This window comes from Neolamprologus brichardi, chromosome 2 (genome assembly GCF_056152115.1).
Source record: "Neolamprologus brichardi isolate AB-2024 chromosome 2, ASM5615211v1, whole genome shotgun sequence".
In the NCBI taxonomy this organism is placed as follows: Eukaryota; Metazoa; Chordata; class Actinopteri; order Cichliformes; family Cichlidae; genus Neolamprologus; species Neolamprologus brichardi.
In genome coordinates this window covers 32,099,800-32,119,995 of record NC_142105.1, presented here as the reverse complement: position 1 = coordinate 32,119,995, position 20,196 = coordinate 32,099,800, and the positions used below count along the sequence as shown (strand labels likewise).

The window sequence follows — 20,196 nt, the reverse complement described above, 5'->3', positions numbered from 1 at the left end:
AGCTGTTAATTGCTACTGTTTCACATTTCTTTTCAATCGCTGTCTGTGAGTCTGTCAGCGCACACACTGTATCCAGAGGTTTTTGCAAAGTTATCATCATTTGTGAAGCAAATAGTTTTGCTTGCCATGTTTCAATTTAATTTTCAATGTTAATGTTTACTTTCATTCTTTTAAAACATTTGGTTTTACTTTTAGTTATCCGATTAGTCTGTATTCGTTTTATTTTAATAGGCACTCGCATAAAAGTACAAGTTTCAGGTTGGACTCTCTTTTGCTTTCAGAGCTGCTTTCATTCTTGAAGGCACAGATTCAGCAAAGTGTTGGAAACATTCGTCACAGGTTTTGATCCGTGCTGACACGATAGCACCAGAGAGTTGCTGCAGATTTCCTGGCTGCACATCCATGATGCGAATCTCTTGTTCCGCTACATCCCAAAGGTGCTGTGTTGGATTGTGATCTTGTGACATCACCACCAGCAGCCTGAGCCGTTGATGCGTGGCAGGATGGACGCATGCCTTCATGCTGGTTATGCGAAATGCTGATGCTATCATCCAAACATTGCAGGAGAAATTGAAACTCGTCACCCAGGCAACATCTTGAGCCCATATGAATTGTAGTCTGATAAGAGTTCCACCTGGTGTGGTCTTCTGCTGCTGGATCTCCTTCAACATGCTCACATTTTGGTCGAAACAACTGGTTGCAACTGATTATAGTTTTCTATCAACTATAAGCAGTGTGGCCGATCTTCTCTGGCATCAACAAACCCTTTTTAAGCTCAGAAAACTGACGCTTGTCTTTTTTCAGACCATTCTCTAAATAATCCTGGAGATGATTCTGAAATACTCGGACCAGCCTGACTGCTGCCAACAACCATGCCGCATTCAAACTCACTCAAATCACCTCTCTTCCTGATTCTGATGCAGCTTTTGAACACAACAGCGAGACCTCCGCCACGTCCCGAAAGACGTGGAGCTCCGATGACGGAGCAGCCAGTCGAACAAATTTCCTTCAGATGTATATAATCCATGTTTTGTTGCCACGTCTCAGTTAAACACATGAAGTTGAGAGATTCCTTTATAAAAAAGATCGTTTAAAATAAACGATTTGTTTGTGATTGAGCGAGTGTTGAGCAGGGCAAACCTGATTGAAGACGTTTGGTTGGTGCAGTCAACAGCTGACTGCAGTGGCACTCGAATTAAACACCTGTGCGCACCTCTACACCTGTTACGCCGGGCGGGGACTTCAGGGCTAGCAGAAGCTAATATCCATAGTGGTACATCACCTCTGCCTTCAAAACGGCGGTCGAAGGAGGGACGCTAAGTGAACATGGGGCCATCAGACCATAGATTCCGAGCTGGGAACTGAAGTGTAGCGTCGGCACCAGGTGACAGTAGATGAATTGGTCGTAGGCACCGGGATTCTTCCCACATCCACGAAGCTAATCTTCGGTACCTTCTCAGTCGCACCTGGACACCGGCCCTGGTTCCCCCACTTCCTTCTTTTCTTCGTGTTAAATCCCACCGATATGTACGGTAACATGCACTGGGTGAGGAACACACAAAGGGTGGAGGGAAAAATGTCCTGTAACTGTCCCAGCTGTCAAAGTAGCTCTCCATTGAATCTTTGATATACAGTGTTAGGGAGTAACGGAATACATGTACCGCCGTTACGTATTTAAAATATAAAATATGAGTAACTGTATTCCGTTACAGTTACCGTTTAAAAAGGTGGTATTTAGAATACAGTTACTTTGTTGAAATAAATGGATTACACGGCGGTATTTCCCTGTTTCATATTGTGGCGGGTCAGGACTGTTTGGGTTTTGTTTGACAGCTACGTTCTGTTGTTCCAGGAGGCAGCGTTATGGTTGCCATGGTTACAGGGTGACGGTCTCTCTGCGTGTTTCCTGGGTGATAGAAGCCTTTTTGTTGTTGTTGTGCTAAGCTAATAGGCAGAATGCTACAGGTATAGCTCTAAAGAATGTAGCATCATGGGCAGTGTAGTCCGTGCTGCAGGGAGAATGGACTGCCATACCCGTTATGTGTCTGTGAGTGAGGGAGGGAGAAAAAGGAAAAGTACGAGCTGTCATCGAGCAAAAACGGGAGCTGGAAGCATGTAAATATAATAATAACCACTGCAGCCAAGAAGAGAGCCTGACGAGCCCAGTTGTAAGTAAGCTATTAAGACTCGACTGTACACCGTGTTCGTGTTTTCCTCCAAAAACAATAAGTTCTGTTGGAGCAGCCTTTCAACGCCTCTCTCTGTCTCTCGCTAGCAAAGTTGACCCAGACAACAAAGTAAAGCTAGTTTTCAGCTACGAGCCAGACGCAGAACCCACCTTATTAGCCAGAGGTCCCTTTACTACGGTTCGGAGCCGCGGACCTTCAGTAACAGTAATAAATCACAGCAATAGTACATTCATGTAGTTGTAAAAAGCATGATAATATATTAAGTAATCCAAAGTATTCAGAATACGTTACTCTCATTGAGTAACGTAACGGAATACGTTACAGAATACATTTTGGGGCATGTATTCTGTAATCTGTAATGGAATACATTTTAAAAGTAACCTTCCCAACACTGTTGATATACAACATCATGCCCCGATCATAAGTATTGGTGGCAGAGACAAAATCAAAACACAGGACGGTAAAAATAATATTGCAAGTGACAATACCGGCCAATATAAAACTATACCCGCGAGCTGTACTACCGGCACAAGCGGCAAAGCCAAACACAGGCGCTATCTTGTCCCACAGATGATAGCATCCACAGCAATAATGTTGCTGGTGAGTCTATTTGAGTTATAGATGGTAGTATAATAGTATACTGCAATATAGATTAAATGGACTGGTTCTTATATAGCGCTTTTCTACTCTTTCTGAGCACTCAAAGCGCTGTACACAACTTGTACATTAACCCATTCACACAAGCACATTTTTCTAAGTGCTTTCTAAGTAACATTCACACACATTCATACTCCGATGGATGCATCGGAGAGCAATTTGGGGTTAGTATCTTGCCCAAGGATATTTGGCATGCAGACTGGGGAAGCCAGGGATCGAACCACCAACCTTCCGATCAGTAGATGACCTGCTCTACCACCTGAGCTACAGCCACCCCTTAGTATATAGATGGTATTTGTTTAATAAGTTTAGGACAGGTCATAATAAAAACACTTTGTGGAGGTCAAAATATGACAAAGGAATCTAGAAAAGCAGCAGCTGAACTCAAAAGGTCCAGCAACTACAACCAACAGTCTACAACAAGCCTACTTACACAAAGGGAGGAGCTCCAAAGGCATTTAAGGTAAAACAAAAATTAAATATTTTTTACTAGCTCAGGGGAAACAACAACAGCAACAACAAAAGTATTACTGTATTATTCCCAAACAAAAATGTATTAGTAACATGTGAAAACAAAGATTTATGTAATATGTTACTAACACTGAATGGTGACTGGTGATGGAGCAGCTACACTACTGACTACTGATGCCTTTTATTTGTCATGACAACCCCGCGGTTGTCATGACTTCCACAGTTGATATCTCCGTGACTCCAGCAGCTTCCAGGTGTGGAAATAAACTGAGCGTGGGTTATCGACTTCCTCAGAGGGTTTATCTGTGCTGACAGAAGGTAGGATGTAGATGTTTGGACTTCAGGGCCATACTGTGAGGTGACGGTGAGGCCGGTTTCTTTTTTTAGCGCTCAGAGCAGTTTTCGGATTTAAGCTTAGAGTTAAAATAAATCGACAGTTTGCAGCAAACCCTGCTATTAGAACACGAGAGCCATGGCTTCTCTTTAGATGAGCGATGATCATGACCTGATCAGCAAATCATTTCTTGTGAATCTAAAAAATGCAAAGTGGAGACAATAATCCACCAAAACAGTGACGGCAAAGAGATGGTATGCAGTTGTTCAAAAAGGGCTGTTTTTGTAGAATATTTGTCTGTTTAATGAAAGTGTGCACAATTTCACCTCCCTGCAATGAATATCTTTTGTGTTACACACCTTAAATTATGTAGAGGAAGGCTGAAGATTTGCATTTCTTGATTTTAGCCGTCATAGCTACTTAAGTACATGGGATAGTCACATGAAATTCTATGGCTGCTAAAATATATTTAGCAAATAAATTTAAGTCACACTCAAAATGACACAGCAAGAGGTTTTTTCATTATTAGGACTATATCAGTTTTTCAGCAGTAAAACACGACAAATTTAATGTTTATAATGTAATAGAGACACTTGTTTCTGTTACTGTTTCCTCCATGTTTTATCTGTTTTGTGATAATTCAGTGAAAAAATATCTCAAAAAGTGTGATTTGGGTAAATCTTAAAGGATCATATCTGCCTGTGGGATAAACACGATTTATTTTTCCCACATTTTGGTCTTCTAGCTGTGAGTCCCTGTGTGAAAACAATTTTCTCGTATGTTTTATACATAGCATATACATCTGTGGGAGTTTACACCCACGCTGGCAGCTCAGCTGAGGAAAAGGACAAAGTTTGATCTCGTCATGCTGTAGTTTGGTGTGCAGCACAGTCTGCTTGTTACTTATTACTTGTTATTTTCTAACTTGTGCCTGATTCTGATTGGCTGTTGTGTGCTCGTCCAGACTGATTTGTTCAGTTTAATTCAGGTTTATTTATATAGTGCCAAATCACAAAGGTTGCTTCAAAGTACTTTATATTGCTAGCTAAATGCCCTACAGTAATTTGAGCAAAACTCTGAATCTGACGACTCCCTATGAGCAAGCATTTTGTGATGGTGGGAAGTAAAAACTCCCTTGTAAGAGGAACAAACCTCCAGCAGAACCAGGCTCAGGAAGGGATGGTCATCGGTTGTGACCAGTTTGGGGAAAGAGAAGAGAAAAGCACACAGGAAGATGGGACAAAACACCTACTGTTGCAGAAAGAAGACAGCATTTAACTATGTCATTAAATTTAAAATCAAATTAAATAAAAACCAATAACTGTGACACACTGCAGCGGCAGATAAACAAATGGGAAGTGAAAAGTGGTGAGTGGAGTCATGGAGTCACATGAAGAGTCTATAGCAGAACTAAGTGATGTTCAGGGTCACTTGATCCAGCCCTGACTGTGTTTAACCTTTAAAGCAGAAACATGTCTGTCTCATGTCGGTTTGTTCGAAATCCAAACTGAGAGCTGGTTCCACAGTAGAGGGGCTGATAGCTGAAGCCTCTGACTCCTATTCTACTTTTACAAACTCTGGGAAACGTAAGTAAAGTAAGCATATAGGGATAAAGTACTTCATAAACAGTAACCGTGGCGTAAATTCCAGATCATAAAAATGAAGCCACAAAGTGGAGATGCAATAATCGCGCATTTTATCTGACAGGTCACTAGATGGCGATATCTTTGGTTCAGTTCTACAAATATCTGTATGAGACGATAACTTTCTGATTTGACCCCAACAACACCAGCTAACAACTTCAATTAGAAGTCATTAGCCAATGAGTGGGAACAATGAGCACGCTCTGGCCGGTCCCTCCTCGTCACATCCTGTTTTTTTGAAACCAAGATGGCGAAGATGGAAACGCTGCTCTCGACGTTTCCAAACGGGCCTACCTTCATCTTTTATTATACCATCTGTGACCGCCAACAGCTTGCAGATTGCACTCTTCAATTCAGTTCAATTCAATTTTATTTATATAGCGCCAAATCACAACAAAAGTCGCCTCAAGGCGCTTCATAGGTACAGAGAAAAACCCAACAATCATATGACCCCCTATGAGCAAGCACTTTGGCGACAGTGGGAAGGAAAAACTCCCTTTTAACAGGAAGAAACCTCCAGCAGAACCAGGCTCAGGGAGGGGCGGGGCCATCTGCTGTGATTGGTTGGGGTGAGAGAAGGAAGACAGGATAAAGACATGCTGTGGACAAATGGTGCAACAATAACATTCACAGCAAGCTAAAATTTTGTTTTAGCTTAGTTAATAGTGATTTTTTTTACATAAACTGAAATTATGACTTATGATGCCAATGTATTTATTTCAGTGATATAAACAAGCTTCCATGAAAAGGTGTTTTCCCCATCTATTCTCTTTTTTTGTGTTAACTTTTCTCTTCCATGATTCAGCGGTTCGCGATTACCCTGCATATCAAACAAATCTCCCGCTGAATGCTTTTTAAATAAGAACAACCGAGCAGCCTCCCGCTGACAGAAGAAAACTTTAACAAAGTTATAATAAGACAACATGTTTTTTTATTTACCAGACACAATGATCATGTAAAAAGAAGTGAATAAATTGAATGAAATACATATATCACAGTGTTGATACCAAACAAAGTGGACATAAATAAGTGTTCCATCAACGGTATAGTACTGTATCTGTATACATAATGCGATGTAATAATCAGATCAGAGCATTCACGTCTGATCCCGCTTTGAAAACAGGAATAAATACAAGAGCTCGGCTCGGTCTCTCTGTGGTCTGCAGACTTTCAGCTAAACCTTCAATTTCATCCTTTGAACATCACGAGCTTCCCTTTTTTTTTTCCCTTCTCAAAAATCGAACATCATACATTCTTGCTTCTCGGTGACAATTAAATACACCAAACTATCTTTAAATACTTTCCACAAGAAAGCCCACTAAGTTCAGCTTTAGTTGAAAACAAAGAAAAAAAGGTCTCGGTTTACTGTAAATTTGAGCATTTCTCTGAGTTTTCCAAACAAATACTCAGTAATTACACTTCTTTACACTACTACACACTTCACAGCATCCTCCAACAGAGACATGTCAGGGATTACCTGAGAGCAGGTAGAAAGAATTCCTCGAGAGCTGAAACAGTTAGAGAATGAACGAGTTAATGAAGTTTTAATGCTTTTACCCCATCAAGTTTTTAAAGCTGTAAAGTCTGACAGTTAAATAAAAACGATGGCATGCCCGTCCTCAATTCACCCTAAACTTTATTCTCTACCCTTGATTTTAGAGTCTGATACGGTGCTAAAACTTCTACACAAGTATATTTCACAAACACAAACTCTGTCTTGCATACGGCACAATCACTAACTCTCACTATCAGCTAACATCAATTAATACAAAGGATCTGCTTGACTCCTTCTCTGATTGGTCTTTGCACAGATGCTGTACCCTCAGGCGATCATTGTGACCAAAGCAAAATAAAAGACACGTAGGGGGGGTGAGGATAAAAGTTTGTTTTTTTAAAAACATTCTCTGCGATAATGAGCCTGACACAGCTGGTTGCAGCGAAAGCTGCACCGGTCGTGGGCGTACTGTACAAAAAAAACTGTGCAAGTAAAAGGAGGAGAGGAGTAAGATATGAGACTTTTCCACAGAGGCAGAACACGGCAGGAAGAGAGAGGACTGGGAGGAAGATCAGGAGGAGCTCAAAGGCTGAATAATTAACTCTGGCTACACACTTCGTTCTTTCATCCTCACCCAGCAGCTGAGTTTTCAGCACATCTATCGCTGCTGAAGCAACCTGCAGTTAAAAGATGGCTTTGCTTAGTTGTTTATTACTCACAAGCTCCTTTTCAGTGACCTGCGATATTTTAAAACGCAGCAACATAAACTCACAGGTCTCTGTGATCCTTTCAGCTAAATAGCGATTATTCCTTCTCAGATTTGGAAAATTCACAGTTTGTCAACAACATAAAAATCGTAGTGTTAAGTAGAAGATTCATGCTTTTTCCTTTATATCACCTCCACAGGTTAGCACTGGATTAATGATTTGAAGGGCTCCTCTGTTGGTGAACCTCAGCTGCTACAGATGGATGCAACCGTTACATTAAGGCACTGGTACTACGAGTGTCTCTACGCTCATCAGGCCTTTTCTCACGTATGAGACTTTAAATGTGCGTGACTCATCTGTTTCAGAGCGCCGATGGCACACTACATCCTCGATTAGATAAAAAAAGAAAATAACGTAAAAAATGAAAGGACAGGCGTTGGTCTGGATGAGATCACTTTGTTAAGAAAAGATGCACATCAGTGACACCAGTACTTGAATGCAGCAGTATCAGAGTACAAGGTAGACTTTGCCTGGAAGGAGCCTTAAATGAATTTCTCAGCTAAGGATTCACACGTTCTCCTGCCGCCTGGACATCAGGAGCTCTGACTGAAAGGAGAAACCCTTCATCACCACACTCTTCTCCAAGCTGCTTCTCCAGCCTTCTCGTGGTTTGCATAGGGCGTGTAATGTATGCACAACATAAACTGACTGTATGTATGAAGTTGTACACATGTCCAGAAGTGATAGCTTCTGTTTTTGCCAGAGACTTGCAAGGATATTTGAACTGGCCTCTTATAATAAATGTCATTACGCTATTTTAAATATAAACATACTTGAGTACTGACAGTCAGAGGAAGCCCACGGGTGAACTGTGGGGCCGTCGAGAGCTTGGGGAGTGTCTTTCTGCGGCACCCCAGCAGCTTTTTTCCCCCTATGCGTTTTTTTTTTTCCATGCAGTGTTCAGGAGACGGGAAGCTGCTGACTTTCCATTTAATTACTTCTCCTGCAGGAGCGAACGTCAATCAAACTCCTCTGCAGCTACCAGTGAGAAAAAGCAGGGAAGAGGAGGAGCTGCAGCAAAATCTCCGCTCTTCTGAGGGATTGATGGGCAGGAGTCGGAGAATAACTGAGTCCTCCTCGCAGTAGTCAGACATTGATTATTAATGCTTCAGTTCCTGACCAGGCAGGATGCTGGAGGAGCAGCCCCGATGAGAGCTGCCCTCTAATGCAGCTAATGGGCCCTTTCCTTGGTGATGGAAGCCTCTGCATCAGTCTCGGGTGAAGCCAGGGGTGGGACTTTCGTAGCTGCGGGGTGCTCCTCTTTCGGGGAGGCGCTCTTCTCCGCAGAGGCAGCAATGCTCGGCTTGGCATCATCAGGTGTGTGCTCGTTGGGGATGAGCGGAGCTGTGGTTTTCTGTAGGTAGAGGACAGTGGACATGGTCACTGAAAATGTGGGGTTTATAGCAGTGCCAATATTGCTGCAATCAGTGGTGTTATCATACTTATTATGTCAATACTGTAATATTATTTTGAGTTAGAATAAAGTGAGACTTGCACTTGACTTGGGTGTGCAAAAGCCTCACTGCCACTGGTTTGACAGCAACCCCCAATTTCGTAGCAGCTATTAACTGGAATTGATGTGCAATTCTCTTCCCTGGAGGACAGCACGCTGAAAAGATGCAGTAACGACAAACTGATCTGAATCAGATGATTAACAGGAAGTAGAACATAAAACAGGCGAATCTTTTGTTCCAGACTGGGTGGAGACAACGCAGTCGCTCCTTTTATATTAGAAATTCATATACTATTATCACATTTACATTTTCTATATGAGGAAGAGATGGAGAGTTGCTAAATTAAAAAAACAAAAAGATAAAACGGTGTGCTCTGAACTCGTGTTTTGTACCCCACCCAACTCTGAATGCCGCCTTCATTTTGATCCGAGCTGCACACCTGCAGGTTTTGTGCCTGCGTCTCGCTCAACTGTGATGCTGCGACATAAAAACACCCACTAAAGCACTCAGAAGCCTTTGTGGTAAGACCGAGTACAACAGAGGTCGTTATTGCCATCACAACAGATTGTAATGAAGCAATAGCAGCAATACACTGAGTCATTCCATCAAAACATTGTCGGCTGACGCTCGTTTCCAGTGGAAAAACGGCTAAAATCACCACTTAAAGTTCAGCTCAGTGACGACAGAGTACCAACAGGTCACGCGTTACTGATATTGTACTGACTTCCTTTGGCTCAGCTTTTGTTTTTTTAAAGACTGAAGTCAAATTCAAAGTTGAAAGTTGTGTTTTATTTTATTGGTACTTCAGTAACAGCTTATTCTGGGCTGTGTGAGTATGTTTGAATCAGCTTTGACTGACAGTTGCCGAGCAGAGATGGTCAGCAGAATCGGATTCACATGCTGATGCTTACTTGATGAACAAACGTGTGCCTCGTCACATTTTCCGAACTCAGTTAAAATCAGTCAGATAATAAAATAAATGTAGAAATATCAATGTAAAAGAATAAAACCTGAAAAAGCTCACAGAGAAGACACCTCCCCAATGCCATGAAGTGCTTGAGTACTGCTGGATCATTTATTGGTTTACTTCCAGTTCAAGCTGTGGATTTCCTCTTTAGTACCATTTTTAAAACTATATAATTTATAAAAAATCTCTTTGTGATTCTTCTTCTCCTTTGCTGGAACTAATTCCTTTATCAAAAACGATAACTTCAACAATCTTAACTTTGATTTTTGGTGTAATTTTGAATCCATCCCTCAAAGGGCTTGGTGATTTGGGTTTCCACTGACCGCTGTCACATCATTTTGCTCTCAACACAATGTATGCCAGTAAAGATTTTTCAACTTGAGTACTTCATCGAGATCTTTTTGAACACTATGTATTTGTTTCGATGTCCATTTTGAGATGATAGGTTTATGCTACAAACCTATTCGCTGGAACGTTAAGGACAATTCAACTACACAGCGAAAAGCATTAAACACCAAGTAGGCAAAGTTCTTCATGTTTCTCATGCATGAGGGAGAGAACCACGACAAACGCCGTTCCTTCGCTTGACCCCAGTCGCTCTCATCCGCTTCCCCATAACACTGCTCTTTTATTGAGGTTACATGAATATACATAGCTTCATTAACATACGACGTCTACATACAAACAAAGAGTACCTTGCCTGTGTGTGTGGGGGGGTCAGAGTGTGACCCCATAAATGACTTCCCTAAACCTGCTGGTCTGGAAGTCCAACAGTTCATCTAAACAAAAGGCACTTAGACTAAAACAGATATAGCCACGTTTATCCTACCATAAAACAATAAGAGAAGGTACGACCTCTCCCATGCTCCCAGAGTGCTCTGGAATGCACACAAAGTTTATTAAGGATCAAACTTCTACCAATCTAAAACTAATTATAAAACTCTAAGCATATATAAGTAGATATTTCTAAGCATAAATGACAATCAACAATACAAAACCTGACATGAGATCTCAGAACACATTTATTATATAGTAGACATGATTTCATATGCAGCAAAACACACTAATCATCCAAGTGCATATTCAATTCAGGGTCACAGGGAGGCTGGAGCCCATCTCATCTGTCACAGGAAGGGTGACAGGACAACCTGGACAGGCTGCCAATCCACCACAGGGCTAGCACGGTGATGCAAACAACCAAATCATGTGTTTGGACTGTGCAAGAAAGCAGGAATGCCTGCAGAGAACCCATATAGGCACAGAAAAGATCTAAAAGTTTTTAGATTTAAAAGTAAGTGCACTTCCAAAAATGCAATTATTGTTTGCAGAACAACTAGAAAAGTATTAAACCACCATGCATGGACACAGCGACAGTTACAGGATTTTTCACTTTAACTTTAACATTTCCAAGACTTAAATGGCTGCTCTGTATAGTGTTCGTTTAAGCAGGTGGCCATTTGTTGTGCACCTTTCCCTGGTCTTTCCCATTTTCTCTCCACTGTCCTACATTATCCAACAAAATATATCGAAAAGTAAAAAGCAGATCTTGAAGTCAAGCTCGGCCTCAATCCCAGCTGATCACGTGATCTCAGTGAAAGCACATGTTCGCTAATAGTTCAGCTGATACCCGTCCACACATACAAACAAATCTTACACAGGCTGCGCTGTTTAAGTGGCTTTCACCGGTCCTCAGCTGCTGTGCATCTGCAAGCCACTTTGTGACCCACTTGCACTTCATCTCCAGCTTTCATGCTGTATTTGGCTTAACCAGTGCCTTATTTATTTTCACTAATACCTGTTCTATTCTGTGCAGGTCTTGCTGCTCCATTTTTGTACATAAAAGAGCGAGGAGGTCCCAGAACAGAGCTATAATACCCAATATAAATTACTGCAGATGGAAATAATCCTGACTATAGTGGTCCTGTTCGCATTTAAAGTAGTGGAACAAACACAAGTGAATGCAAAACGCCAGCATCTGTATGCTAAGAAGAGGCACAAAATGGCCCTTCTCTGACACCGACACACACACACCTCCTTTCTTCTTTCAATTCTAAGTGGTTTCAACTGTTTTATGTCTGCTCTATATTCATTATTCTGTGCTTTGCAGCCTCCATCCACTCACGAATCTGTGTGTCTGAATGAGGAGACTACAATGAGAAAGAGTGCATGTGTGTGTTTGTGGGCACTTACCGTAGTTTGTGGCACGGGGTTGCTGGAGGAAATGAGTGTATCCTCCTGCAGTAGTCCTCTTCTGTCCAACACGCTGTAGGGTGAGACGAAGCAATCATTCACTTACTGCTCATTAGTCACCAAAACAAAGCAATGCCACCAAGCTCAGACAACAGTGCGGGAAACAGTCTCGCAGTGACAAAATGACCAAAAAAAACCAAAAACTGTGAGGCTAAGATACAATAAGCAGTTACCTCGGGTATGTCGGGCCACACAGCACCTCACAGCAGTTTTTGATGATGTTCTTGTGGCTGTAAGGGTTCTGGCCTCGGTTCTTTCCCGACCAGGATCCTTTAATCTATGCAAAACAAAATTCACCACAACATAAATCAGTGAAGAAGCAAACCCTGCCAAACTATCAATCATCCGCAGTAGCACTCACTTTTCTTTCATGAAGATTTTCCCTGTGCTTATACCTTATTCAAAAGCATACTTCCATTTATAGAAGTCATCCCCACAGTGTTGGGTTTGACCCACTAAAATCTAGCTTGTCAGGAGTTAATGAATACTGATTTACTGGGAAATCTATGTGCTGATGGGTACAAACAGGCAGGGCAGTGGAAGATTAGAACCACTTTATTCATTCATTAAAAATCTGAGTTCATACTGAGGTTTTATTCTGCAATAAAACCTCTACACAGCAGCTTTTTTGTGGATTAAAGGGTTAAAACATTATTTTACTTATGCATATATGCCATGCTATGCATATATAGCTGTTTTTTTTAATACAAATACAAATCTGTGCTTCATTTTATTGACACCGCCTATAATTTTTAGGATCTTTAGGAATATTTCTTGCAAAGACAGATTTTAAAACAAATTTCTTTTAAATACCTGAAAGAAGAAATCAAGGACACTGCTTTCATATATAGGAGAAACCTGGACCTTAATCATGCACAAGTTTATAGTCTATTTAGCTCCAAAATTAACATAATTTTCCATTAAATAAGACCTGAAACAAGCTATTAGATACTTTTAATACATTAATACAGCTCATTTTTGGAACCACAGGAATCACCCCCCCTGCTGGCTGGTAGAAAGACAGCAGGTTTAAGACACTTCTTCACTTTTCAGACATCTTTTCTTTAAACTGTAGATGATTCCATGTTTTATTTAAATAAATTATTTTGGGGTTAAATAGTTAACTTTATATTATACTGTCATCTCTGCAGTGATCAAGCGTGTCACTGCATTTAATAACAAAAAGTGCAATGAGTGCAGATTTTAAAAAAAAATTCTCGTGTGAATAAATCTAGCACAGTTACACAACATCATAAAATAAAATACACAAAATAGAAAACAAATATTTCCATTATAATCCAATGACCTTCAACGTGGACAACAGTTATTTGCAGATTTTGCATTAGAGCCACATTAGATTCGATTTTTTTAAAAACAGGAAACGTAGATAAAGCAGACTGAGTGCATCTGTGATCGTTTTAAAGGCTCGTCTCTGTTCGCAGCATAGCACGCACTCCCTGACCCTCCAGCAGGACGCACAAAAAGCTTCATTCTAGGTGTCATAGATGTAGGTCAGGAGCCTGCACACGAGGCGCCTCACACACGCCTCCGTGTGTCTGCATGTGTGACACACTTCATCGAGCATGTGTCGTCCTACGGGGAGACCAGAGCAACCATAACGCTCAAGGTGCCTTCCTCCCCCCGTTCGCCTTCTCCTCCCTCTCTCCTCTCACTCCCCCTCCTCGTCTCTGCCACAGCAGTGTTTCTGGCGCCGTGCCCGGCCCCTGCAGGTATCGATGCATCTATTATTAGCCCGATCGCAGATATTGAAACAGCTGGGCTGACAGCTATTGCTTCAACTCCTGAAGCAACGTTACACGTTTTAGGTGCACCTTCCACTGCTTCATTACAGATTAAATGGGGAAAAAATGAGGCCAGCCATCCCACAGGAAAGAAGAAGGGGAATTATAAATTAATCATTACAACAAAGTATGAGTGCACTCTCTTGCTTTCAGCCATCTAGAACCTCCCACCACATCGATGCTGCTGCTGCTTCTGCTTCTCGTCAGAGCCTCTGCAGTTAGATCTGGGCTAACAAAGCCTCCTTTAAAGAATACGTGCTGTTTAATGTCAGTATATTTACACACACACACAACACAAATTACTCCCTCTGTGAATTCATCCACCTGCACGTCCGCCGCTCATCATCTGCTTCGCATCAGCCTGACTCTGTGTTTCTGTGTGCAGTGACTAAATAACGACTCCGTGCTAATGTGGCCAACCAATCAATACTTTTTTCCTCCTCATTCAGCCGGAGAAGCTTTTTCTAAATGTAGTTGGCAAGCTGGGAGAAAGAGACCGGCGCGTCTGTTTTCGACTTATTTCAGCTTCATTTTGTCAGTGCTTTTATTAAGTACAGAAGCTTTTCGTGCATATTTTTAGATCATTACGCTCCGTCGGCCTGCTGGTTGGCTGAGAGGAGTCCAACTGCAAACAATTTGTCGCATGGCTGAGAGTCGGAGCAGAATAAGCTGCTCCTGCTGGTGGTTTTCTGTCTCAGTGTTCCTGATTTAGATAAAAAATAATTAACCTTTACAGAAAAATAACAAACAAGCTGGTGAATTCTGTGTGTACAATCTCTTAAATGAGAGCGAGTTAATATCTCATTTTTTTTATGTCTCTGTTTTCTTTCTGTTGGTCGTCAGACACTTTATTTGCTTTTCTTTTGTTTACAATATACCAACCTTGTTTTAATGAGCTACAGTTTACCAGCCCTCTGTCCTTCAGCGCTGAACGAGGAGGAGCTGTTGTCAAGGTAACAGCGCTCTGGTCTTAGAAATTGCAGTGTTGGACCACGGTGATGCATGTTTATCTTTACAGCCACAGGAAGCCAATCTGCCCGATCACAATGTTGCTAAAACTGAGATTTATCCTAATGATGTATCCACCTGACCATTACCTTCAAGATATAAACCAAGACCTCACCAGAAAACACATCTAACCCATCACTCTTAAAAATAGGAGCATTACTGTAATATGTGCGTTTATCTTCATCTCTATTATTGGTCAGTGGGGTTGGACTTTGTTCAACCCCGAAGCATTTCAGTGCTCCTAATGGGGCATTAAAGAACTGAGAATAAACGCCTCTCCATATTCCCCTCGCGGGTTTCTGGCAGGTAACAAACAGCTTTAGCTGTATTATCGCCTTCCTGAGCTGAAATAGTCGTACACGTTCCTCCAACAATGAGAAGGCTGCAAAGAAACACACAGAGACGAGTAAACGTGTCTCTGTGTTAATCCAGATGCAGCTTGACCAGATGTGTTAAGCCACATGTGGATTTAATGAAATGTAAACGTAAACTGGTCTGAGCAGCGGTTCACTTGGGCTAAAGTCTATGAAACCCACTCGAACACTAAAACTGATGCTCGAAACACTGTGTAGGATCAGCTTGGCGAATGCAGCCTACAGAGTAGGCAGCTCACTGAATTCTGCCAAATATCAATTTCTGTTGTTATGTGACGGAAAATAAAGTTTGAAGAATCAGAGTATAGTTGCAGAAAACTTGGAAAAATAAAATAAATGAGATAATTGTCTATAACCAGAATAGACTGTACATAAACGATGGACAAAGCTCAATCTGTATTCTTGTGATGACTTGCAGTGTGTCACTTCTTTGGTTCAAAATAACTCAGCTGCAGAGATGTCTGCAGGACCGCCTCAGTAAACACTTTCCTAATGACTGTGTGGCCTCAATAACCAACTTCAAGTGTGAATGGAGTCAGTGGTCGAGTAGAGGTAATGAGTGACAGGAGAATGATGGCTAAACTGTCATCGCACGTCAAACAACACCTCCCACCCCATTCAAGTCACTCTGACAGCTATGAGCAACTCCTTCAGTGACAGTGTGAAGGCGAGAATTGGGAGGTATTTTCACCCAGGTGCTGTCAGACTCACTAAAGGTACACATGTGTGATACTCAGTATTTGCTGCTATTAACATGCAGCCACTGCACTGAAACATTCAATTTTTGCTGCTACGAGGCATCTAAAATGTCAGTTGTATTATTATTATTAATGCATATATTTCTTCTGCTTTTTAGAGCGTACATATTCCTTCTAGTTGTTTTTATATAGTATTTCTGTTGTTAGATTATGCTGCACCTATTTATTCCTGCTCGGTCCACTCTACTGCTGTGAATGTCCCAGACTGTCTCGTCTCATCTTACATGATGTTACTTTGCAAATTACGGTCTCCGTTTGAGTGAAAAAAGATGACAGAGCAAGAGATGCTTTAGCTGGGACCTGCCTTGTGACTGAAACGTCGAACCATATGAGCATGCAGAGTTCCCAGTTTTCTCACTCTCAGTTGTTTTAGTCTTTTATGGGTACAGGGGAACCAATGTTGTATGTGCGCTCATGAAGCAATCGCTGCCTAATTATTTCAGGGGTTCATCTGTCATTTTCCATCTTCATTTTTTATGAAAACAATAAATAATAATAAATAATAAAGAACGGACTAACTGAGATTGAGTTGCAGAAGCCATGATGCAGCACCTGTGCCTCACGGCTCGAACCAAAATGAACTGTAGACCCAAGCAGTTATTCAACAAGTACTTACATCCTCGTTGGTGGTCTGGTTGAGAGAGATCAGGTAGGTATGGAAGCCAGTCAGTCCCACCACTGACCACAGGGTGAAGAAACACACCAGCACCTCCAGCACAGTGAGCTCCAGTTAAGAAAACAGTAACAGATGTTTCTGGCTGACTCGAGGTTACTGATTAAACCGCGGACAGCGTAGCAAAAAGTTACATAACATGGTTAAAGGCAGTGAATGTCAGTGGGAGAACAAAGAGCGATGAAAGAAGCGGCTTTACCTTCTAACTGTGCAAAAAGGAGGAAAAAATAAGACTATTTAGAAACAACTTAATTAAAATTTTAATCCATGAAATGTGCAACGACTTTAAAAATTGTTTTCCATTAAAATTTCTAATATTTCTGTAACATGAGAAAAGGCAGATAAACAGACACTTATCATTTCTTGCCTCTCATCAATAAATCTGCAGTTTTTAATGAGCAGTAGCTAGGTAACTAACAAGCCTAAGATTATCTCCGTGTGTGGCCTGATGCCACTGTCTCAGGACGATTTTAGAGTGTTTCCAGGTGAATTATTTTATAATGAGAATCTTGCAGAAGGGTCTGTGCAAAATATGAGCAAGTTGTAATTTTTTTCTTTTTATTTGTCACAGTTTAGCGACTTATCTTCAATTGCAGGATGAGTTTTTGTCATTCAAGTAATGAGAGTTCTGTTAACTTATGCTTAACTATGCTAAGGTTGGGCAAAGGCTGCACAGTTTTTGGTGTTCATAAAAATCCAGCAAACATATCACCCACACACTCAGTTTTAAAGGATATGTTCCAGGTGTTTCCTTCAAAGTGTTCAAAAAGCCACCGTTCATTGAGCCTGTGGACAGGGAAGCAGAAATTACAAGGTCATTATTGTTATTAAGGTAATAAACCCAGAGCTTATCATCCATATGAGGAAATACTCTTTCAGTTTGTCTGTCTCATCCTATGTTCAGCAAAAGAAGGAAGCAGGATGATGTGGTGTGGCTACAGATTAGGCTCATGTGTTCTCTCTGATTGGCCAGTTGAATGACAGGATACTTACGCATGACCACGTGGACGATGTCAAAGGTGAAGATATAAATGGTGAGCAGGGAGAGTGACAGGGTGAACAGGTAGAAGTATCTGTAGTTTCTCTTGCCCACGCAGTTGCCCACCCATGGACAGTGGTGATCAAAACGGTCTGAGGAAAAGAAAGAAAAGAAAGAACAAAAGGGGAACTATAAATATGTAAAATGTTCCAGAATCTGAAAAACAAGCCTTCTTGGAGAGTAGACAATTTTGGGAATCAAAAGAATGTTAAAAATACACAAATTTCAATAACAGTCTTTCAGTCAAAGGCTGCTTTATGCATCAGCTTCTGAATCTAAATATAGTGATCGCTTCCTCTTTGCTGCTGCTCCTCTATCAGCTGGAGGAGAGCCATATGAAAGCAGGGCAGGGTCAAACGGACAATGAAAGTAAACATCTTACTTTACACTTTCCTCCGCAGCCGACACCGCTGCAATCCCCAGATGAAGTTTCACAACAATATCAAGTAAACACGGAGGCAAACAGACAGGATGTGAACCGGTTTGTAGATTCAAGCGGACCCGTGGATGATTGTTATATTTATGGAACACAATGTAAATGTTGAGCCAAGATGATGGGATCAAGTAGTCGCTAAAGAGGTAATACTTCAATTTTCAAAATTTATGTTCACATCTATATTAAATGTAAAGCAACGAGCTGGAAAGGAATGATAGGAGTGTATAAAACGCATATGAGTAGCATGACTCTCACTGAAATATCTTAACTCGTAATGGAGGAATATTCATGAAATTTAGTACAGACGCACAGAGGATGAAAACTAATGTTTGTGGTGATCTCAAAACTTTCACTCTAGAACTTGGTCAGATTTTTTACCCACTAAAACCAAAAAACCTCAGCTAATCTAAGATGGTAAATAGTCTATCTGCAGTGTTGGGAAGGTTACTTTTAAAATGTATTCCATTACAGATTACAGAATACATGCCCCAAAATGTATTCTGTAACGTATTCCGTTACATTACTCAATGAGAGTAACGTATTCTGAATACTTTGGATTACTTAATATATTATCATGCTGTTTACAACTACATGAATGTACTATTGCTGTGATTTATTACTGTTACTGAAGGTCCGCGGCTCCGAACCGTAGTAAAGGGACCTCTGGCTAATACGGTGGGTTCTGTGTCGGCTCGTAGCTGAAAACTAGCTTTACTTTGTTGTCTGGGTCAACTTTGCTAGCGAGAGACAGAGAGAGGAGTTGAAAGGCTGCTCCAACAGAACTTATTGTTTCAGAGGAAAACACGAACACGGTGTACAGTCGAGTCTTAATAGCTTACTTACAACTGGGCTCGTCAGGCTCTCTTCTTGGCTGCAGTGGTTATTATTATATTTACATGCTTCCAGCTCCCGTTTCTGCTCGATGACAGCTCGTACTTTTCCTTTTTCTCCCTCCCTCGCTCACAGACACATAACGGGTATGACAGTCCATTCTCCCTGCAGCACGGACTACACTGCCCATGATGCTACATTCTTTAGAGCTAATACCTGTAGCATTCTGCCTGTTAGCTTAGCACAACAACAACAAAAAGCTGCTCTCTCACCCAGGAAACACGCAGAGAGAGAGCGGCACCCTGTAACCATGGCAACCGTAACACTGCCGCCTGGAACAACAGGACGTAGCTGTCAAACAAAACCCAAACAGTCCTGACCCGCCACAATATGAAACAGGGAAGTACCGCCGTGTAATCCATTTATTTCAACAAAGTAACTGTATTCTAAATACCACCTTTTTAAACAGTAACTGTAACGGAATACAGTTACTCATATTTTGTATTTTAAATACGTAACAGCGGTACATGTATTGCGTTACTCCCCAACACTGTCTATCTGTTACATTAGCACAAATCCTAAATCTCCCATTTCACCATATTCCAAAGGTGCTCTGTTGGATCGGCAGGATGGATCCATGCTTTCATGTCATTTAACCAAACTCTGAGCATATCATCTAAATATCAAAGCAGAAATTGTGCCAATGTTTTTCCAGTCTTGTCCTGCCCAGCTTTGGTTTGCCTGTGCAAATTGTTGCCTCGGTATCCTGTTCTTAGCTGACAGGAGCAGCACCCAGTGTGTTCTTCTGCTGCTGTAGCCCGTCTGCTTCAAGGCTCAATGAGTTGTGTTTTCAGAGTGGTTCTTCTGCATACCTTGATTGTAATTATTAGTTATTTGAGTTACTGCTGCCTTCCTGTCAGCGTGAAACACTCTCCCCTGACCTCTGGCAAGACTATAAGTCACTTATCCATAAGTCATTTATGCAAAGAGAACTTCTATATTTTCTCATTCTCTGACCTTAAATCGCCTTTATTAATTGCCTCATCTC

General features: G+C 41.3%; 1 protein-coding gene across 2 annotated transcripts in view; it reads right to left on the bottom strand.

Annotated features, from left to right (window-relative positions):
* Window positions 1–6,202: 6,202 nt before the first annotated feature.
* The window catches only part of zdhhc9 (zDHHC palmitoyltransferase 9), a 34,953-nt gene continuing 20,959 nt past the window's right edge, over window positions 6,203–20,196 (bottom strand). For both annotated transcript variants that reach the window (XM_087851455.1, XM_087851451.1), the window contains exons 4-9: window positions 17,836–17,973; window positions 17,582–17,628; window positions 16,786–16,890; window positions 12,401–12,504; window positions 12,168–12,240; window positions 6,203–8,910 (exon numbers count right to left, since the gene is read on the bottom strand). In XM_087851455.1, coding sequence (XP_087707581.1) covers window positions 8,728–8,910; window positions 12,168–12,240; window positions 12,401–12,504; window positions 16,786–16,890; window positions 17,582–17,628; window positions 17,836–17,973 — 650 coding nt within the window. In that variant the 3' untranslated portion in view covers window positions 6,203–8,727. The remainder of the gene's footprint in view (window positions 8,911–12,167; window positions 12,241–12,400; window positions 12,505–16,785; window positions 16,891–17,581; window positions 17,629–17,835; window positions 17,974–20,196) is intronic.